The sequence below is a fragment of the Erpetoichthys calabaricus genome, chromosome 10 (genome assembly GCF_900747795.2).
Source record: "Erpetoichthys calabaricus chromosome 10, fErpCal1.3, whole genome shotgun sequence".
In the NCBI taxonomy this organism is placed as follows: Eukaryota; Metazoa; Chordata; class Cladistia; order Polypteriformes; family Polypteridae; genus Erpetoichthys; species Erpetoichthys calabaricus.
Genome location: NC_041403.2, coordinates 50,593,702 through 50,617,750, shown reverse-complemented (window position 1 = coordinate 50,617,750; position 24,049 = coordinate 50,593,702). Strand labels below are relative to the sequence as shown.

At 37.9% G+C, this 24,049-nt stretch overlaps 1 protein-coding gene across 2 annotated transcripts in view; it reads left to right on the top strand.

Annotated features, from left to right (window-relative positions):
- The window catches only part of st6galnac5a (ST6 (alpha-N-acetyl-neuraminyl-2,3-beta-galactosyl-1,3)-N-acetylgalactosaminide alpha-2,6-sialyltransferase 5a), a 259,090-nt gene extending 235,598 nt beyond the window's left edge, over positions 1–23,492 (top strand). The window contains exons 4-5 of one of the 2 annotated variants that reach the window (XM_028811189.2): positions 12,241–12,348; positions 21,692–23,492. In XM_028811189.2, the coding sequence (XP_028667022.1) occupies positions 12,241–12,348; positions 21,692–21,923 (340 nt within the window). In that variant the 3' untranslated portion in view covers positions 21,924–23,492. The remainder of the gene's footprint in view (positions 1–12,240; positions 12,349–21,691) is intronic. The other variant, XM_051933117.1, reaches the window with a different exon arrangement.
- The last annotated feature ends 557 nt before the right edge of the window (positions 23,493–24,049 follow it).

Here is a 24,049-nt window from a genome sequence, read left to right as displayed (position 1 = left end):
AATTCTGTGTAATTATGGTTTATCTTGCATGTTTAGCTACCAGGTGGCTGCCTGTCTTACTATGTTGATTGATATCATGGCCTTTGGTTGCTAGCATGATTCTGCAAGCATTAATTTATTCAATCCTTGTTAGTGATTCTGCCCTTTGACATGACTTGGCCCATGCGACCAGCTGCTGGTCAGCACGGACCTACCTGCTCATGTTCTCTCATCTCCGCCACCAGCTCTTCATTCCATCTATGCCTTTTCATTTTGGCCACGTGCATTTCCCCAGGCCATTTTTTCCAGGAAAATGGTGCTAATGTTTCTAAATTTGTCCTCCTTCCCAAGGTTCATATATTCTACAACCAGAGTGATGCAAATTACATACTTCAGAACAGCACTTAACAAAGGCTGATGGTTGGGTCATAAAAGTGTCCAAGCAACAACTGGCTTATTCAGTTCCCCTGCCTAGTTAAATGTTAAATGTTTTAGAATTAGATATTGTTATATCTAACATGAATAAATATATAAATAAAAAACTATCAATCTACATGATAGGCATTACTCTCCATTACAGAAACTGAATTAACATAATTAATGTCCATTAATTAATTGTTGAACAATGGCAGTGAAGGAGAGGAAAACAAAAAAAAAAAAACTCAAGTCAGCTGCATCCCTGTAGAAAATAAACCTCAGGATGTCCTCAGTTAGTTATTTAGAATTTTCCAAGGAATTTAGCATACAAGTGTTGGAGATATGGGAGGAGAAAGCACAACTCTCTTGGCTATTTATACATGTGACAATTTTCTGCTATTACTGTACAAATACCACTACTACTACAACAAAGAAAATCCTTATGCAAGCATCAAAATGTGTAATGCGCCTTGGAATGACAGGTGAATGCGAAGAGACAGTTAGCAACAGTGCCTCCTGTCTTCTTGGAGTAATGTCTCTTATGTCATTCTGAGCAGCGAAAAGAAACCCACCGACAGCAATTAACCTCAGCCCTAATGACCAGCAGGCTATAAATTAACAGACTTCCAGGAGAAAGTGTGCTTATATCAGAACCGTGTTATGGTCAACCTGGAGCTCCTGACAACGACCCCATTTGACTTCCGTCATGAGAAGACTAAAAGCTTGATTGAGATTCCCACTTATTTCTGACTATTTTAACACAATCGAGTGTTGTTTTTGTTTAGTTTTTGTGATGGATTAAAAGGGGAGGCCTGACACTTCATCACTTTCTAGTCTTTGAAGTTAACCACATTATTTGGAAGGAAGAGAATAAATATATATATATTTCTAGTCCAAATTCCAAATGTTGCAGGATAGCGACATTCTGAAAAGGATCATTCTCTAGGCAAACAACAACATTTCAGGCGATATTGTAAAATATGCCCATCATACAAGTATGTGACAATGCATCCACTGAACCACTGACCAAGTAAAAAGAAAAAAAAATGGTGAAGACTTGGCAAGGGAAAATCAAAAACAATAATTACAGTTTATTAAAAACATGAAACAGCCTCAGCAGCAGCTTCTCCATGTGAGGCCAATGCTAAAACACTGATGGTTTGGCCTTGCTTTAACCAGCGAGGCGTCTCTGTCCATATTCCCTACCTGTTTCCTGTCTGCTCCTTTATCTGATCACAGTTCTTGCTGTTTATTATAAGCCCTACAGACATGTTGTGTGAGCAGATAATTTTCACACACAAAATTAGAGTGGAAATTAGAGTGGAATTTATTATGATTCTTTTAATGAACTTTAATTATATGCAGCCTTTGAAAAAGAAAAGTGTGTTTTGACAGTATTGTGTTTATAGCTTCACCTCCATTAAGTAATTGAGATATATATTTAAAAATATTTATAAAAAATAAAACTTCAGCCGACCTTTGCCAAATATGCCATGGTATCAGGCTCCAGCAGTATATACTGTATCAAAGCCTGTGTCATTTGGGGACAGAGTAGGGAGTTGGCTTCAAAAAAAAAAAAGTTAACTTTTCATCATAATTTTTTAGTGACATTATTAATTTAAATGCATTTATTAGATATCATAGTTGTTGTTTTTTTTTCTTCCTTGAAACTGAATTGAAGCAAATACACAGAATCTATCCACCTGTTTTGTAAACCATTTAAATAAATTCAAGATTATGGTGAGCGGGTCCCATATCTTAAGCGCTTGTTGCAAGCCAGAAACCAACCCTGGATAGCATGCCATTGTATCTCAGTACACATGGTACATAAGGTCTCATTTTAGAGTTATTAGTTAATCTAACACACACACACACACACACATCTTTGGAATGTCCATCCAGGAATTACACTACCTTACATTCTCACTCCTGTTTATTTAAATTCTTAGTAGGCTATTAGGGGGATAACAACTATCCTGGCAGCACTGGGTGCAACACAGAAAAAAAATCCTAGACACGGCTACAGGTCAATTGAACGTCCGACTCACTGAGGTCAATGTAGAATTATCAATCAGTCTAATCTGCATGATTATGGGATGGAAAGGATCACAGGAGAAACCTCATGCAGAAATGTGGAGAACATGCAAATGCCACCCAGAGAACAACTAGGTAAGGAATTCAAACCCAGTACACTGGGTCCATGATGCAGTGGACCAAGAATACCAGTAATAAGATAATAGCAACTGAAATTCAATAGCTGAGGTAGAAATATTACCTCAGAGATTATAAATGTGATTACAGTCCAGCTGAAAAGTCCTAAATTTCTAACCAATTAGCCACCACAGTGCTCCTCCAATGACATGCATGTGTTGTAGGTGAGCTCAACAGCCGAAGAAATTTTGAAAAGGTGCAAACAGGCAGTAGATCATTTTTGGCTATTTAAGAATAAATTTTAGAAACAAACAACCCTGTTTGGGTCAGTTAATCAACAAAAGTATTGATGATTTGTTGTCCCTAAGGCTTCTGCTAGTCAATATTTTTCGTAGCGTTATTTAAAGAAACGTATATTAGTGTTTTGTATCAGACCAAAATATGAACTAATATCACTTTGGGCTTTGCTGTTGCATTTTATATGGATTCTACAGGTTGTCATTCAGGCCTTTTTTATATACTGTGAATAAATACATATGGACTATGTAGCAAGTTTATTACTGTTTAATACTGTTTGCTATTTGACTGCATGTATGATCTGTAGTCCTGTGACAAATGGGCTCCGAATATGGATGCTTGGATGGACTGTTCAGTTAAAGGCTTCTGGTTTAAATCACCCTTCAGGCACTCACGCACTATATGACCTTCAGCAAGTCAATTACGTCTGTGTGTTCCATCCTTTTACATGTGATGTGAAAGCTAAGGTCCTATTTCAAGTGATGTTGCCACAGCCACTGAGGTCTGTTGCTTAGTTTTTGAAAAGTGCCAGGCGATCCCCGGAGGCTGAAAGGAGTTATGTAAATGTAAGACAATGCAGTTATAATTGTCAGGCCTCGGTAGTTTATGACTAGATGAAACTGTGGTTTTTCCCACTTGTATATTAAAACTTGCTAAATGTGTTTCAAACTGGCTGATTTAAAATGAGCAACATATTGTGTGTTGTTCTGAGGTGAAACATGAAGTGATTCTGTGTCTCTGGTAATACAAAAGAAAATATGACTTTAGGAAATCTGAGTCTTTCTGATGTTAAATATCAGTTAATAAAACGTAAAATATAGATCATTGGGCAATTTGTCAATAGCTGTTCTCAAGGTCTATGAAGAAGGAGTTAAACAAATTGCCATCTGCTGCAAAAGGCTTGTATAAATGAAGTCATGTTGATTTTGTGCAACACAGCTGTTTAAGATGAATGAATGATTAAGGATAATTTAAAAAGTGACTAACAAAATGTGACTTATAACCAAGAATCTCAGTAATTAGATAATAGCAACTGAAATGGAATAATTTAGGTAGAAATATTACCTCAGAGATTATAAATGTGATTGCAGTGAAGCAGAAAAGTCCTCAACTGCAAATTACAGCCAATCACAGAGTTCTAATCAATGTACTGTCAGTTAATGCAGTGGGGTAATTTGTTTTTTGGATGATTCCATGTAAATGATGCATGACAGTCCCTTTATTACCTCATATTAAATTAAAAACTAATAAATGTTCAGTTATTACTGTTCATACTGCAAATTGCTTTCGTCAGTGATTTAATTAATTAATTATTTATTTATGCTTAAGCATGCTTTTTTGAATATGGTTGCTTTACTGCTGTCGGAAGTGAAACTTTCAGATATAATACAGCATAATATAGTTCAAAGAACTGAAATTTCAGGCGCAATTTACTTTTACACTGACTTCTATAGTGCATAGAAAACTTGACTTTGGCCACATTTAATTAAGATCATTGTGGAAGCTTGAAACTGCTTTGAAAGGACAATCGCGGTGCTGTAATTACTAGTGGTCAGTCCTCTGAAAGGAATACTCCACCCTAAAAGTGCAATTTTTTATTTTTCGTCTGTTACCTAGCCTGTATTGTTTGTAGTGGTGGCTGAGAAAACTTTTTATCTCGTGTTTTCATGGAGAACGGAGACAAGAAATTCATAATGCAATGTGTTTCATTGGAGACCCAACAAAAACAAACAGAAAACTTCCATGATAAAATCTCATTACTTGTGTTGCATTATCCAAATATCACGTATCAAGTCATATGTTCACAATGTCTCAAATACAAGTATTTTGGCTAAAATCTTGTTAAATCAAACAATTTCTACAAAAAGGCTTCCAACAAGACAGAAAAGCACAATCAAATAACATTGAGCTTTTGAATTGAAGACCCTTCTTGTCCCACCTATATTCGTTGGTTATCAATAGTGATGACCGAAACAGGCAAGTTTCAATTTGCGTACAGTTTTATGAAGCAGACACTAAACTTTGTTTCACAGGTGATTTTGCAATTGCAAACTGCAAAACTCATTACACTCTTCACTACAAAACACTTTTTAGGGGGTTTAAAAGTTTTTTTTTGTTTTTGGAAAACAAGAAATACCGTTTTCTAAAGCATTGATCAAACTCTCGCGTTTCCCCTGTGCTCTGTTGTGTGTTAACACACACACACCGCAGTTTTGCACCGTGGTAATGGCCAGCTGTGAACCTGTTACCTCTGGATTGTAATGGCCCTCTAAATGAGTCTCACTGTCAGCATTGTGAGCGTAAGGTGAAACTTCCCTGTCTCCAGGCTCAAGGAAAGGCAATAAGCAGAGAGCTTCCTGGTGATGTCAGCTGCACTCTCTCACACTCTGTCTCACCCAGACCCAACTGTACTACTCTGCCTCACACTGGCACTACACCTTGGGCTCTTTTCTACAGCTGGGTAAAGCATGTAATTTGTATCATTCCTGTTTATACCTCTCATTCACATCACCACGGACAAGTGCAGTACGTTTGTTCACAAGTGTAACATACTGCATATACGCTGGATGAAGACCCACTAAAATGCACCATTTTACACATCACTAAGGTTTTAGACTCACTCGCATGGAACTGTGCTGGTGTTAAGCAACATTTTCTAGAAAACCCTTTGAGAACATGCACATTTCCAGTGAGAACTACTAGAGATCTTTATTCAATGAATTAATAACAAATAGAAGAATGTGAAATTAATGCATGAAAGTGCTCCCAAACAGGAACTAAACACCCTTCTTCTTGTGTAAATGGTAATGGTAAATGAATTTTGCTGGAAGCAAAACACAATTCATTTTGATAATTTTTGTGTGAAATGAAATGCTGAGTTTTGCTGCAAGTTAAATTTTGTACAGATTGTTTTGCTCATCACTAGCCATCAAGCCACTGCTTTAGTACTTCCAGATTTTTGAACTGGACCAGTGAACTGACCTTCTGCTTTGTTGAAAAATCTCAGATATACTTGCATAGGAAGCATATTCTATCCAGGACTACTGACCAGTGAGTTAGGGGGAGCTGGGTCTGCAATTCAAAAGCTTGCTGTCTTTGTAACTCTCTCTCTCTCTGTCGTACAGGAACATTTTCCAAAAAGTGGTTTATTTTAACAATATGTTAGCCAAAATGTGTGTGTTTGGGACGTTGTGAGAATTTGACCGGATAGTTGACATTTGGCTTATGCAACACGTACTGTAATCTGGACATTTTTAACCAGCTAAAAGAGACAAGTTTAGATAAAGGTGGGCGTTCAGCTCTGGTTAATAATAATAATAATACATTTTATTTATTTGTAGGCACCTTTCTAAACACTCAACGAACAATAGATAAGACACAGATTATAAACAAAACTAAATTACAAAAATTTTGCTTATTGTAGTGAAAACCTACAGCTGCTCATTATGAGACTGCATTATCTATCTATCTATCTATCTATCTATCTATCTATCTATCTATCTATCTATCTATCTATCTATCTATCTAGGTTTGGAAATCTATTTGATATATTTGCCTACATTATTAATGTATTACTCTTTAATTTGAACTACAGTTTTAATGTAGCTTTATTATCAAATACATTCTACTGGAATCATTTGCTTTCCTTATGATATTATGCGTGTCTGTTTTAAGGAGAGAAAAAAAAACCTCAACAGTCAGACCTCCTCCTTAAAGAATTTTTAACAAAAATTGAATGCAACTTCAAAGGTAACATTTCTTCATGTCTAAGATTAGGCTCTTTTACTCCCTCTACTGGCAAAAAAGCATACTGATTTATAAAGAATTGGATTATTAGAAGTCCCTTCTGCACTGAGTTATGGTGTTAAAATACATTACTGTTAGTTTAATATACAAAGAAAAGTTTAAAATAATCTGAAGTTTTGAAAAATATATTCAAATGTACAGTATGTATGTGCTTATAGCGTACATATTTGGAACAAATATGGGATGGCAGGTTAGAGAGTGAGAACTTTATTTGTCCCCACGGGGAAATTTTGCAGATTTGGTTAGATGTCTTATTATGATTTACAAATGTAATTACATTGTATTTTCTTATTTATTAATGCCATTCCTTAATTCACAACCATGTCTTTTGCCAACATTAATGCTTCTTGCATATGCAGCAGCTCCAATGAAGTAGGAGAAGGTCCTGCACGGCCACTGAAATCATGCAGATTATGATATTAGAACACTGTAGACAACTGATAGCACATATCAAATCAACAATGACAACAAAAGCAGGAAGCAGACCACTAACTACAAATTCTAGACTTGTAAACCAAATCCAGTCAGCAATGTTACTGACAGCCATGCTGTAATTTACAAAAAATCTGAATTTAAAAATGTTCTTTCTTAACTGGAGTTGCTGGGCTGCTAATCTGTCTGTCTGTTTGATTTCTCTCTTGGAGTTGTGTTCATTTGAATAAAGCAGGCTACCTCAGTGAGGGTACACAGTGACATAAGCGTGAGCCACACAATCTCAGAACCTTTGGGTGGTCTGATCTGGCCTGTTTTCATTAGAAGTGAAATGTTTAGAGATTAAGCATACAGGAATGCATCAGTCTGCAGCCAAAAAGATGAAATAGTCACTGCAATGAAATTACTGCAAAGACAAATGGATTATGTTAACATTAAAGGACACACTATTTTTCCTTTAGGATTTTAATTAATAAGTCTAGAAATTAACATTGAGGTGGCATACATGACATTCCTAGTTAATTTGGGACAACTGCCAACCTGTGTATGTTCAGTTTGTTCAAACACAAATCAGTTGACAAAACTAAAAGCGTTTATAAATGTCGTTACACAGGTGTATGGCCCTTAATGATCTGTGAATGACTTGTACTTTCTTAAGCAACCAAGGTCCTTGATCTGCATCGGAGTGGATATAAATTCTCCACACCCTTCTTGAAGTTTCAGCATTTGTTAATTTAAAGGCTGACAAAAAAACAAGTCATATCAGATATTTTTCATCTTTTACAAGTTTTTGTATTTAGCGTTATTTCTGTGATTTTTTTTTTCTTATCTATGAATTTACTGTTCTTTTTCAGATTATTTATATATGTTCCATTCTAAGTGCACCTTTTTTGTATTGAATTTTTGTCAGCTATATGAGGCTACATCCATACTTTTAGCTTTTTGTCAAAAACGCAGATATTATTCATTATTTTGGCCTTTTGTCTTACTACCCCTGCGTTTTTAACCTCTGAAAACAGAGACTTTTGAAAATGCTCTCCAGAGCTGTTTACTTCTGGAAAATATCAGCTCAGCATTACATTGTGGATGGCTGAAAACAGACTTTTAAAAAACGCAGACCGTAATTGCACATTGATTTGTTCATGCTTATTACATGGCCCTTTCCCAAATGGATTACAACATCTCATTCCTTGATTGGTCACCCCTTGTGCAAGAAAAACATTCCAACATAGCAGGTACAGATGAGTTGCTTCCATAGTGCTTGTTATATTGCTTACCTGTGTGCATCTCAATTGCATTCTGTAATGTTTGAATGCTGCACACATGCACAAGACAAATAACTGACAGGTCACTACAGTTTTGTGATAAATCCCATGGAGGAAAACGTTACTGTCCCTTCAAGGATCTTTTCACCAATGCACGCATGTCCACTGTAGACAAATGTCTATGTCATATGCCTTTAAGATTGTTTTAGTGAAGATGAAAATACTTAAATAGACAATATGAAAATGCTAGTGTGACCAGTGATCATTTTCATTTAAAAAAAAAAAAAAAAAACATTTTTAAATGAAAAATTAGTAGTGTCGATATAGCCTGAGGAGACATGCAAGTGTGAATTTCATTGTACTATGCATATCTGATGATACACTTGACTTGATTTGAAATCCTATGAAATATGAAAAAGGCCAGTCCTGGTTGTAGTCTTTACATCAACAAAAGCAAGATTTCAATTAAGTGATACAGACTTTTGATATCTGCTATATCTTAAAATGACACTGGACACAGAGAACTGTCACTTTCCTGTTGTACTATGCAGAAACTGTGAGCCAGTAAACTGGGGGTCCTCCAATTTGATCCTGTAGGGCTGCGATGGCTGCAGATCTTTGTTCCAACCCAGTTGCTTAATTAGATGCCACTTACTGCTGCTGAACCAACTCTTCCTCAGACAACATTGTGCTTCATTTTAGTTGGGCTGTGTGTTAAAGTTGAAGTTATGCAGGGGTTGGATATTTCATCAAGACAATGACCCAAAGCACAGTTCAAAATCTACAAAGGCATTCATGCAGAGGGAGAAATACAATGTTCTGGAATGGCCGTCACAGTCCCCTGACTTTTGAATATCATCGAAAATCTATCGGGTGATTTGGAGCAGGCTGTCCATGCTTGGCAGCCATCAAATTTAACTGAACTGCAGAGATTTTGTATGGAAGAATGGTCAAAGATACCTCCATCCAGAATCCAGACATTCATCAAATGCTATAGGAGATGTCTAGAGGTTGTTATATTTGCAAAAGGAGATTCAACTAAGTATTGATGTAATATCTCTGTTGGGGTGCCCAAATTTATGCACTTGTCTAATTTTGTTATGATGCATATTGCATATTTTCTGTTAATCCAATAAACTTAATGTCACTACTGAAATACTACTGTTTCCATAAGGCATGTCATATATTAAAAGGAAGTTGCTACTTTGAAAGCGCAGCCAATGATAAACAAAAATCCAAAGAATTAAGAGGGGTTCCCAGACTTTTTATATATATATATATATATATATATATATATATATATATATATATATATATATATACAGTGGAACCTCTACATACGAGTTTAATTCGTTCCAGCACTGAGCATGTATAGCGAATTTCTCGTATCTAGAACAAACTTCCCCATTGAAAATAATGGAAATCCAGTTAATCCGTTCCGCACCCCAAATATATTAACATAAAAATCAATTTTCCTAACAAATAACACTGATAAATTATATATACTGTAATTATATATACTAACCCTAACCCTAACCCTTTAATAAATAACACTGGTAAATAATATAACTGATTATTAAAAGAATCAAAACAGGTGTCCAAAGTGCAGTAGAGCATTCAATAAATCTTTAAATAAATAATCCTTAAAACAGTTGTGAAGTGGAGGTTTAAAATACACAAGAATAACAATCCTTTTACATGAGGTTAAAACGTCAAAAGGATGCAGTCTTTAAAAAACAGATGACAATCCCCGGTGCTTCTTCTCTGTTAGCGTCTCACCTGCGGGCTCTGCAACAGGCGAGACGCTCTTAATGCAGCTGACCTTCTCTACACCGTCCTGCTTCAGCTGTTTGGCTCGCCTGTTCAGCTACACGCGAGCCTGCACTCGCTCGCTCTCCTGCACCGACTTCCTACTACTACTACAACTGCTGCCTGCCTGCCTCAACCTCCGTTCTCTCTCCTCTCTTTTCTTTTACTTCTTCTCCTCCTTAACCGGCTCGCGCTTCTCTATATATGTGGGGAGGACATGGCAGCTGCAGCCCATCAGCCACAGGAACAATCATGGATGTGGGCAGTTTGCCACCTGTGCACTTAAGTGAGAAACGCAGACACCGCAGATCGCGGCTCGCAACTGCTACCACGCCCCCTCGCTAAGCCGCGAGCTATACCCACAGCCTGGCTCGTGGCTCGTTACGTGAGCCAATGCTCGCATTTAGATCTGAATTTTTCGCTCATACTTTCCTCGTATTTTGAATTTCTCGTATACAGAGGTGATCGTATCTCGAGGTTCCACTGTATATATATTCATTTAAACATATATATGTATACATAACTAGAGGTTTACTTACCTTGGCAGTGACATTCATGTCTCTGGTGACTCGTCCTATGAAGTCAGTGGACGGATTGGGAGAGCATGGGGGGTCATGAGGTCGGTGGAGAAGGGTGTGTGGCGCTTCCAATGTCTATGCAAAAGGACGAAGGTCCAAGTTTTTAGAGTCCTGGTGCTTCCTGTTTTGCTATATGGTTGTGAGACATGGACGCTATCCAGTGACCTGAGACTATGACTGGACTCCTTTGGTACTGTGTCTCTCCGGAAAATCCTTGGGTACCGTTGGTTTGACTTTGTGTCAAATGAGTGGTTGCTCATGGAGTCCCGAATGAGGCACATTACCTGCATTGTGAGGGAGCGACAGTTACGGCACTACGGCCATGTGGCGCGTTTCCCCGAGAGTGATCCGGCTCATAAAATCCTCATTGTTGGGGACCCGAGTGGCTGGACCAGGCCAAGGGGTCGCCCACGTAACACCTGGCTGCGGCAGATAGAGGGTCATTTCCGGAGGGTGGGACTGGACCGCGTGTCTGCCTGGGGGGTTGCAAACCGGGATCCTGAGTTGTTTCGTCATGTGGTGGGTGTGGCGATGCGCTGTACCAGTGCATGCTTTCCAACTTCACTTGATATATATGTGTGTGTATATATATATATATATATATATATATATATATATATATATATATATATATATATATATATATATATACAGTATGTGTGTGTATATATATAATGTGTATATATGTGTGTATATATAATATATGTGTGTGTGTGTGTGTGTGTATATGTAAACATTAAACATATAGGCTGGATGTTTACTGACACTTTATCTTGGCACAGATAGTTTATGATCATTTTATGAATGATGTCCGATGTTGTGAGGAGTTGTTGCTCCAGGTTCAAGTGGAAGATTCTTCTTGCGTTGGAGTGCACTCTTGGTAATACTTCTAAGTGATACTGAGTTTTGTTGCAAACTCAATTTCATGCAAATCTTTTCACTCATTAGTGGTGTCAATATCATATTGTCAGTTGCTTTTCTTTGATAGGGAGTGTTTGGGAAAAGGTGTAATGAACTGAGTAACATTTAGAGTAAAACTGGAGCAAAGCCTCGTGTAGCCCAGATATATTTGAAAACTGGACAGCAATTCATACGTCAACAAAATACAAGGTTAAAGTTCCTCGTGATGGCTTAAATTGATTTAAATTTGATTTAAGGTTACTCTACCCCATCACTCCTCAAGTCACCTGCTGCAGTTAGAACACTTTACAATGAAGAGCAGGCAAATACTAAACCTCCAAAAGATGAAAAATCTGTTACAATATGCCACAAAGGACTGTGGACAGCAGTCAGACCTGAAGAAGATGAATCATTTTCAAAGCTAGGTTGTTCAGTCTTTTATTTCCTTGTCTTTTATAATAAAAGCGACTTTAGTCCATGAAACCATAATTTATGTTTTGTTAACCATATAAAAAAACCAAAATGTGTTAACACAGCAAATTGTAATAGTGTTCTGGGGCACCCAGAATTCCTTTCATTAAGATGTCAACCTTATTCTGTTGCAGACGAATATCAAACTCCTGGCTGAGCACCGGCTGGTTCACAATGACGATAGCCCTGGAGCTGTGTGACAGAATAAACGTCTATGGCATGGTGCCACCAGACTTCTGCAGGTATGCCACTTATTTCTAAAGCTGTGAGACACAGATATAGATGGTTACGGTCAATTTGATGTGTCCTCTATTGCCTTTGAAGGCTGCGCTGCCATTTAGATGTGCACTCTCTCTTTGTACCACAGCACATTGTCTGCCACCCTCCATTCAATTGATAGGATTTTAATCAATCGATTTAGCTGTCAGCTTCTATTTTTCAGTAACCTAAAAGAAGAGAGAGAAGAGCTGATATTTTTGACATATCTTGGTTTGAACAGAATTTTTGATGCACAGATAAGTTTCATCTTAAATTCCTGAGGTCACAGATGGCGTTGCCATTTGACTGGTATGAAAGAGAAAGGCTTCACATTTTCTGTTTCTATGGAGACTTTTAGCTTTTATCTGCAGGCATTGCGTCTGCAGAAGATTAAGGGGAAGTGCATTCATGATGGAAACCAGGAAACACTTCTTCACAAAAAGTGTAGTACAATAACAGACCAAATTACATTTAATTAAAGCAGAAAAGTATCTGAATGAGATATTGGGACAAGTCAGTTATGAGCTATCCTAATGAACTTGATGGACACTTTCCCCTTGTCTTTCAAACCCAAGTTCCTGCACTACTTCTGGCACTGTAGGTATAAGAGACTGGCTTGCATAATGACACAAGTGAAAACATTTTTCAGAATGCAAATTTATTAAAAATCAAGAACTGAAATCTGTAATTCATACAAGTACTCAGACTGTTAATTCAGTACTTTTTTATGATGGATATGTAAGATATAAGATTTTTTTCTGCAAACAGAAGTACAATGTGTGAAATTCTTTTTTTAAAGGTAAGCAGACATACTCAGTCTTTATTGTTCTAATAAATGACTTGAGCACTGTTCCATAAGTGATGAAGGATTTCTTAGATGGTAGCTTCATCTTTGTTATAACAGCTCAATGGTTTTGTTAACCGCATGATTTGTAGCAGGCTGGGAACTGAACTCTCAAATTATGAAACAGGCCAGATTACACTAGCACCTCTAAGGAGGACTAAATGCTATCAGATAAAAGTGTAATGACTAACATACTTTTTCATCTAACACCAGAAACAAGGCAGAATCAGGCAAAGCATGGCCCCTGTGTTATTTCCACAAGCCGGAGACACCTAAGGCGTGAAAATGACCAGGAAGCTTCAAGGCTTAACTGGCCCCTACTTTGTTTGTGGATCCCTTGTTTTCATCTTATAAAGACAAGTCAAAGCATTGGTGCTATGCATGCCATTTTTTAATCATTTGCTTGGGCGGCTTGACTCCTTTTGGCCAAAACACTTTCATGAGCACCCTGGACCAAAGATGAAGTGAGACCAAAGAGAGACTACAGCATTACATTCAAAAGACTGGAACAAAGAGCTCAGCTATCAAACATAAACTTTTCCAAGTAAAGAAAATATAGCAGTGAACATAATGTGTATGGCATGACATCAGATTGTATCTATTAAATGTAAAAATTAAAACAATAAGTGCACACAAATCCAGACTAATGATTGATATGAATCAGCCTTTGGATGTTTATTTAAGTAAAACCTATTTATAAAATGGATAGCAACTGGGATGAAGGAGTATTTGAAGCAGTTGCTTTTTATCTGTGGAGCCTTGAACCTGTGACCTGATGGTACAAACTGGAAATTTTGAATGAATGCAGTGGATGAGCTTTCTGAGATACACGCTCTGTTTTCTTCTGTACTTGCTTATTAAATAGGTCTGGTATATTTAACTGTTGGGACCTTATTGTTTTACTGTTTTATTTTACAAGTTTGATTTGTTTTTGTTCCTAATATTAAGATCTCCAAACCAAGCCAGCAGAACATAAGTTAAAACTGGCTCAGTGCAAGATTTATATATAAAAAAAAAAGGTTTTATGCTCGAATTCACACTAAAAAGACTCATCTTCCTTAGACAGTAGAGGGTAGAGGCCTCATTGTCCCTATATGCAGATGGCTTCTGTATTTTCATTTTAAAAAAAGTAACTTAGAATTAGAGTAGAATTAAGAGTACTTAGAATTTTCAACAGTCTCCATTGCCTAGACTTTGATGATTGTATTATGTGGGTGAAGTGTTTTTTCTGAAATCAGCTGTTAACTTTTTATAGAAAAGACTCATCACATCAGTTGAGAAAATCTTCTGCAACTTGACTGTGACTTATTTCATTCTCATTAAAGGATAAGTTCTTATTTTTCAAGTTAAGTTAGCTCTTCACAATCACAGTATATATTAAGTTACCACATAACTTCACTTTAGAATGCAAATTTTTTTTTTTTATACATTTTAAAAATATGTTGTCTGTTCTTGCAGCTTACAATAGGGCTTAAGGGTGCGCAAGGCCATAGGTGAATGATAAGGCCTTAAAACTTAAGTCCACTTAGAAGCTGCAAAAGTTTTACGTTTAGGAAACTATGTCTTCCGTATTTATGAGCCATCTTTGTGACAACGAAAAGAATCTAGAAATAATTATTTTGTCACAGATTCTTGGAACTCATTTTCTTGAATTATTTAGAAAATATAAAATATCACGAAAAGCCCCAACAAACGAAGGAAACCATAAACTTTGGCTTGTGCAGGATGTATTAACAAAAGCAGTGACAATGAATTGCTCCAAATAGGGCAAAAAGGGCATAAAAGGAATATCCAAAGGGCAAATCCGAAAAGAAAGCAAAGACCTAATAAAGTATTCCAAAGGGGATAGTTAAAAATAGAGTTAAAAGATCAAAATCCATTCATCATAAAACAAAGTAAATGCAAAACTTAAGTGAGAACTTGCCAACATCAGGCTTGAGCAATGTATTCCACTGAACTCCATGTCTCCATAGCCTTTATAGGCCTGTGGGAAGTTTTTAAATGGAAATGGACAGGTGGCCCCACCTCTTGGGGAACCACCCACAAAACATAAAGAACATAACAGAACCCAAACTTCCACATAGAAACATATTTTTACACAAAAATGAAATACTCGTATTATGAACTTAAAAAAAATTATCTCTCTATATATAAAAGGAAATCCTGGAATGGAAAGCAAATGCAAGGCTACGATATGTGATAATCTCAAAAGACATTTAAAAGACCGGTGAGACCAAGGAGACTTGCCACGGTGCGTCTCGCGGGGACCATAAACATGAGACTTGGTGCCAAGAGATTGTCCCAGGGCCGTAGCAAAAAGGACAGCGGCTGTACAGGCTTTAAAGAGATCGAAGGGCAGCGCGAGAGCAGCTATAACATACCCCCCAACCGGAACACGAGCAGCGTTATACATTCTGCAAGAAAGAATTCAAACACGCCCGGGGCCAGTAATAAAATACAGGTATTGCTTTAACAACGTCACGCGAGACCAGGCAGTGAGCCATCATTTAAAACAAGTCAACAGACCTCTAAGCTAGCAGTTGTTGGATTGCTTTTGGCAGGCAAGCATCATGTGCTCCGAACTCTTAACGACATGCGACAGGCAGAAGAGGCAGCTAGCAAGCAGCAAAAAGACAGCAAATGATCCAAAGGCATATCCTTAGCGTACGTTCAGCCACAACACCCTTCACAACACGAGCAGTATTATACGTCTGGGAAGAAAGAGATGTAACCAGGCACGTGGCCGAAAATAAAGGACAAGTATTGTTTTTACAAAAGTTTTTAAAGTAAAAGTGAAAATAATGCATATGTAACAATTCACAAGAAAATAACAATCTCTTTAAATTGTAGATTGCCTGCCCAAGGTAAAGTCATCCCTGATGAATGGGGAAGTGGGAATGAGGGGTCCTTTCATCGGATTAACGCTATTTCAGATGTTGAATGGCAAAATGGGGGAGGCAGCTTGATGAATGAGGTCTCCAGGACTTAAAACAAATCCAAATCATATTATGTGATATCATCTAATGTGAAATTCTACTCCGTACTTCTAGAATTTTTATTTTTATATTGTATTGAGGATTTATTTTGTTCTATGTATTGTACTGTACAGCTCAAATTAAAAGACTGAGTAAAATGAGAAACTAGAACTTCATAAAGATGTTTACAAACATTGACGCTAAACACATGCAGAGCAGGTTAGAGACTATGAAACCAGTGAAATTAGAAAGGCTCAAAAAAAAAAACAGCGCTATACACATGTGGAGAAAGTTAAAGGATATGAAAGTAGGAAAATTAGAAAATATAAAAAAAGAAAGTAACGACCGCAGTAGCACAAACAAACAAACTGCCTCATTTAACTATGCACCAGTCTAACTTTGGTTTTGGATAATAATTACTACACTTTTGCACCTTAACACTTAATTCAGCTTTATTCACATAATTTTACTTATTTATTATGTTCTACTATACTGTTATCTTTCAATCTATGACTTTTTGCTAATCTAACTGATATTCTTCTAACTTTGCACAGTTTTTGATAAGTGGATCAGGATTCATTTCACTGCGTGTTGTCCTGTATAACTATGCATGTGACAAATAAAGAATCTTGAGAATTTCAAAAACGGAGTTTACCGCACATGCATTTATTGATTACTTTGTTCATGTATATATATTTATCTGTCTGCTTATTTAAAAAGCTACATTTACCCCAGGAGTCAAAAACGTTCTGTCTAGCCCTTGTACAAAAATCTAGACAAAAGCTGGGGTATCACCTTGGTAACCTCATGTACCTTTGGAACTGTGAGAGGAAAATAGCACGACTTTACAGACAGGAGTCCAATGCAGAACTCTACTTACTTTTTTACTTTGTAAAAAAAAATTAACTGCTGATGATATAGATCGTTTTGTCTGTGCTGAAATTCCAAACAAAGAAACTTGTCCTGACCTCATTAAAAAGATTCAGCATATTGGGACTCGCAAGATTACAAATACAGTAATCCCTCCTCTATCACGGGGGTTGCGTTCCAGACCCCCCCCGCGAAAGGTGAAAATCCGCGAAGTAGAAACCATATATTTATATGGTTATTTTTATATTGTCATACTTGGGTCACAGATTTGCACAGAAACACAGGAGGTTGTAGAGAGACAGGAACTTTATTCAAACACTGCAAACAAACATTTGTCTCTTTTTCAAAAATTTAAACTGTGCTCCATGACAAGACAGAGATGACAGTTCCGTCTCACAATTAAAAGAATGCAAACATATCTTCCTCTTCAAAGGAGTGCTCGTCAGGAGCAGAGAATATCAGAGAGAGAGAGAGAGAGAGAAAAAAGCAAACAATCAAAAATCAATAGGGCTGTTTGGCTTTTAAGTATGCGAAGCACCGCCGGACAAAGCAGCTGCAAGGATGTACAATGTAAAGGTAGTCTTTCAGCATTTTTTAGAGGAGCGTCCATATCCTCTAGGCCAGTGTGCGAACAGCCCTTCTGCTCACACCCCCTCCATCAGGAGCAGAGAATGTCAGAGAGAGAGAGAGACAGAGAAAAACAAACAGTCAAAAATCAATACGTGCCCTTCGAGCTTTTAAGTATGCGAAGCAGTGTGCGGGAGGCATGTCGCTTGACAAAGCAGCTGCACAGAAGGGAGCAACGTGAAGGTAATCTTTCGGCATTTTTAGACGAGCGTCCGTATCATCTAGGGGTGCGAACAGCCCCCCTGCTCACACCCCCTCCGTCAGGAGCAGAGAATGTCAGAGCAAGAGAGAGAGAAAAGTAAACAATCAAAAATCAATACGTGCTGTTTGATCTTTTAAGTATGCGAAACACAGTGCGGGAAGCATATCGCTTGACAAAGCAGCCATATGTAAGCCCAGCAAGGAAGAGAGCAATGTGAAGGTAATCTTTCAGCGTTTTTTGAGGAGCGGCCGTATCCTCTAGGGGTGTAAACAGCCCCCGTGCTCACAATATATTTGAGGAGTTTTATTTAATACGTAATACGCGCTCTGGTTGGGTAGCTTCTCAGCCATCTACCAATAGCGTCCCTTGTATGAAATCAACTGGGCAAACCAACTGAGGAAGCATGTACCAGAAATTAAAAGACCCATTGTCCACAGAAACCCGCGAACCAGCAAAAAATCCGCGATATATATTTAAATATGCTTACATATAAAATCCGCGATAGAGTGAAGCCGCGAAAGTCGAAGCGCAATATAGCGAGGGATTACTGTATTGTTTTTACAGAAGTTCTGAAATAAAAGTGAAACTAATGAAATAGCAACAATTCAAAGAAAAAAAATCTTAAAAGTGTGTATCCGGAAAACCAAACACGGGGGTTGGCGAGCGAAGCCCCCTAGTAAATATATAAAAAGCTCATTAGATTAAATGGAAAAGACAAAAAAGAGGCATAAATAGAATATACAGAACATGAATGTGTAGACACAACACTCTCTTGATTGTTTTGTAGCAAAGATGAAGAGATTATTGTTCATTGTTGTGCAGGTTACAGTACTCAGACATTTTTCAAGAGTTCCTCAAACTGCAGTGATTGAAGTCTGTTAGAACAAAATGTGCAGACACATCCACTCTTCTTACTATGTCTCCTCCACAACAATATTACATTATTCTGCTAATGTAAAGAAATATTCCTTCCACTTATGAGACAAATGTTGATGTCTCTCCTGCAGCAGGTTATGCATACATTTGCCATGTCTCCTACCTTTTCTGCCATACAGACCTGAAACAACATGTACGTCATTTCAGACAGAAAGGTGGTAGGCACACACCTGAATGTCATTTAAGGTCTAGGCAGGTGTCACCACTACCTTCATAACCCTATTTCGATTTTGTGAAGCACAGCAACACAATTACAGGGTAGCCTCACCAATTAATGGGAAAGTAGATTACTTCCCTGCTGACCATACCTTTATCTGCTGAAATCTGTGCTTCAACCTCACTACAGAGCAACAAGAGACAGACAAAGAGTTTTTGGGTGCATGTGTTCTGGGAGACGCATATTACATTTATTATCTACTGTAAATTCATTTTAAGTTACATTAGTTTACCCAATTACAGATTTTTTCTACAATGAACAAAATTATATGTAAATATTATTTAAATCTCTATTCAGCATGTCTCAATATCGCTAACACTTGCCAAGTCTGTACACTTTCTTGAGGTGGTGATCGATGACCAGCTGTCCTTCAGGGACTATATTCGAACCATCTCTCAGTCTTGCTGATTGACTTTATACAACATTTGCAAGATCAGACTTACAATCTGATCAGACTATGCAGCACACTTCCTGGTCCAGGATTTGGTCTTGTCACGTCTGGACTATTGCAGCAGTCTGCATGTACAGTAGGAGTACCAGCAAGTGTTACCAAGGCGCTGCAGATGATTCAAAAAATGGTGGCATGTGTGGTGTTCAACCAGCCGAGCTGGGCACATGTCACTCCTCTTTTCAGATCTCCACACTGCCTTCCTGTAGCATCATGTGTTAAGTGCAAATCTTTGATCCTTGCCTACAGAGGTAGTCAGTATATCTGTATATGTGTATATACACGACACTTGTATTACTTGGCAGGTACTGTATCACATATCTTTGATCTGCTTCTTGCACCTGAGAGGTTGTGGTGAATGTTTGCTGACTGGCCGACCAACCACAAGCATTACTTGCTAGGTAACCACTCAAAATAATCAGATTGCGATTCAGACCTATGAAGAAAGAAGAAGATAAAAAAAAAAGTGGGTGCCCAGTCCAGTGTAGGCCCTACTGATGCAGGAAAAGTTCAGAAATGCCACTTAGCCAAACATGCAAGACTTTAGGCTGTGAAGAAAAATCCAGAGACAGCTTAGCTATTATCTAAACAAATAAACCTGATCAAGCGGAGGTCTCCTCCCAAATGTTGTGTGTTCTTATGTGCACCAAGCAAAATCCACATAGTTCCCAAGATATCAAAGTAAAAGTTTGGATTGCCTAATTTGTTACTCACATTATGAATGTTAATATTATCATTATCAGAAAGTTCAGCCCATAAGGATATTAGTATGACCCGGCATTTAGATAAGAAGAAAGAGAAGAGTCAATAGTCGGTATAGACGAACTACTACATGTGTCGCTTTCTTTTATATGAGATGTGTATTGGCATCATATGTCACTAAGCTGGTAATGGCTGCAAAAAATATTATAATGCCCATGCAACACCAACACTAAAATAATGATATGAATAAATAAAAACAAAATTGTATAATACATATTATAGTAAATGGCAATAGTCCAAAAAAATGAAAAATGGAAGAAACATTTAATGGGTTGTACTATCTTTTTCACATGAGTATAGATAAGGCAGCATTTGAACTACATATTATCCACAAATGGATAAAATAACCTCAAGAAATATGTAGGGTTAAGGCCATGCCACATTAAATGACTTTTCCAGCACTTTTCAGCTGTAGCCTTAATTTATATAATCTCAGCAAGTCAGAGGCGGTCGTCAGTGTGCTCTCGTGCAGGCTAGTCACATTATTTGAAATGCCTAAGTCTCACACCGAGAAAATCAAGCCAGTTTGATATTGACTTTAGGGAAATAAGGAACACGGGTATTTTGGACCACACAAACCGAAGAAGAGCTTGTCTCTCTGCTGTCTTGTGTTTTATATACCATGACTGAACGGAAAAAATAAAAAAGGAACAAGACCGCAGCTAAACTCACCATACCTGTTAATCCTTTTTACAGCAACAGCTCCATCAGGAAGTATTGCCTGTCAGAAAAAGGGGCGAGAAAGACTGTGCTGGAAAGTCAGCACACACTTAGTAAATGTTTGACCTGCCCGGTGATTTTCAGTCATTTAAATTGACATGATCGGGCAAGAAGATCAGCAATACCAGTCAGCAAGTCTGGCATATCTTACAACTCAAAGTTGCGTAATGTGACATCGACTTTAGTGATGTGAACGGAATCGTTTTGGTCATCAGTTTGAAAGAAACTCGAAATTGTCATGTGGGTCTATCTGATCAAGGGCTCTGTGACAAACTCTTAGCATTCTGTACAGGAGGGCTTATGAAGAAAGATTAAGAGAGCTGAGCCTTTTTAGTTAAAGCTAAAGAAGATTAACAGGTGACATGATTGAAGTGTTTAAAATTATGAAGAGAATGAGTACAGTGCATTGGGACTGTTACTTTAAAATGAGCTCATCAAGAGCATGGGGACAATTTCTTATGTAAATTTTGCACAAGCATTAGGAACTTTTTCTTTACACAGAGAACCAAAGACACATGGAATAAGTTAGTAGTGTGGTAGACAGCAGGACTTTAGGGACTTCCAAAACTAGACTTGGTGTTATTTTAGAAGATTTAAGTGGATGAGCTTTGTTGGGCTGAATGGCCTGTTCTTGTCTATTTTTTGTTTATGGATGAAAGAGTGAATTCCCTGGGTGTTTTTAAATTCCTCTGTTTACTCCTTTCTTTTTTCTTTCTCATTCTCTAGGGAACCTTACCATGCGTCAGTCCCTTACCATTACTATGAGCCCTCAGGACCTGACGAATGCACAATGTACATTTCCCATGAACGAGGCCGCAAGGGAAGCCACCACCGTTTTATCACAGAGAAGCGAGTTTTTGCCAAATGGGCACGAACCTATAACATTTTGTTTTACCAGCCAGACTGGAGTCCAACGGCAGCTTCGGTAAACAGGACCACAATGCTTCCTGCTTCTTAAAGGCCATGCTGCTTCGTCCTGGCAGCTGAGCAACATTGTTTTTAAGGTTATTGGGTCATTTATCATTCTTCTACTGTTACAGCCACTCTGGATTATGTGAATGAAAGCACTAACAGCTCGTCATTTGGCACATTCATCTCCCAAACTGCCGCTACTGAGATGTTGCTTTATAAAAAAAAAAAAAATCCAGCAGGCAGTGTTACTAAATTTTCTGGGCTCACAGCACTGGAGCACTTGCTGCCACATCCATTTGGAGAGCGGGAGCAGCTTGCTTTAGATCATTTAATCTCTCGGTTGTCAGCCTGAGGATTGCGTACACGGTAATGTTTTTTCACCCAAGGAACGAAAGAAAAGTAATTAGTTTATGGGTGATTAATGATTCTCCGGTCTGTATTTCTGGATGCTGTCAGAGCAAATAAGAGTCGTGGTGAATTTCATGTGTGAGGTTACTGGTGGCACTTGTGACTGGACTTGCTGGACCTAACAGCTTGAATCTTTTCCTTCCTGCCCCTTTCTCTCTTTCTCAGTTCAAATTAATTCTTCATTGGAATGATGTGTATGTAGTGTTACCAAAGTGTTAATAAAACATCTAAATACTTCTAAAAATCAAGCCATTATAATCTCCATACAAATGCACAAACACACATCTGTATAACATTATGGTGTAACAGAGGAGAAGTGGCTGAAGCTCAAATTAGAGGGGTGCTGCCCTTTTGCACAGGGGTCTCCAACTCCAGTCCTGGAGTGCTACTGTGGCTGCAGATTTTCATTCTAACCCTTTTCTTAATTAGTGAGCAGATTTTGCTGCTAATTAACTCTTTGCCTTAATTTTAATTGATGCACATCTTAAGACTCAGGCCCCTGAATTATTTCTTTTTCCCTTAATTAGCAACCAAACAATATTAAGACACAAAATGTACCAACACATAAACAACAACCTGCGTCCATCACACAATAAGTGAAAATAAAGAAAGGTGGAGGACTCAGTAATGTTGATCTGCTCAGGTCCACAAAACATTTTGACAGCGCTCTTAAAAAAGAAAATCAACAATTTTGGAAATGTGTGCCATGGCAGAATGAGCACCATGGAATTAAATAACGGGTTTAACTAGCAATGAGAATTGGCTTCAAATTAAGAAACTGAATGAAGTGAAGTTGGTTGGAGTTTGAGGCCCCAATTTAGTTGGTCATCTGTTGGCTCACTTCACATCAAATTTATGTTTAGGTGCCATTTAAGGAAAAAAAGGATCAATTCAGCAGTCAGAGTTTCAAGAAAAGTCAATTAAAATAAAGGGGAATAGTTAAATAGCAGCAAAAACTGGTCACTAATTAAGAAAAGAGTTAGAATGAAAACTTACAGCCATAGTCGCTCTCCAGGACTGGAGTTGGAGACCCCTGCTTTAGCATATCAAGAGAGTAAGTATTCATAAGACGTAGTCTGTCCCAGTCCTTCTATCGCACTGGCTTCCTGAACAAGTAATGGTCCCTGTTCCATCCCGGCTAGGATGCTAGCCCACCCATGTGTGCTGCCCATCATACCTATTCTGTCTCTCTGTCCCTGGCTGACATTCCCCAGCTGGAAGGCGATGCTGATGAACGCCTATAAACAAACAGACCTCAAGCATGTCTTGGTTTTGTATTCTTGTTTTCATCTCCCTGTAATGCCCATCAGAAAAGGACGCCTTTATTGGCCAAATGATGTTTAACAAAAAAGGTACAGAATAACCATGGTGAGAGGGTCTTCTTTTTACAGGAAATTTCAGAATGCTGGGTGGAGAAAACTGCTTGCCACCATGTACAAGCAAAAGGCTAAGAAACTTGACTCCATTTGAGATTCCTTCCCACCCCGATCATCTGCTGCTGTTTTTAATGAAAATGGGATACCTTTTTCAGGTTGATGGGATTTAACTGAGATGCATACCTCATTTTGATAAGTTGACATCTGTTTTGAAAGCCTGTTTATTTAAGCAAAATGTTTTCTGGGGAAGAATGATTTCTGTTATTTGGGTATCAGGATGGTTTGCTTTTTTTAAAGTGTTGTACTCCCTGACACCCCCAACTCCACGCCACGATGCATCTGTATGTTCTAAAAGTTGTAGTTTTCCATTTTATGGAGATTTGCAAGT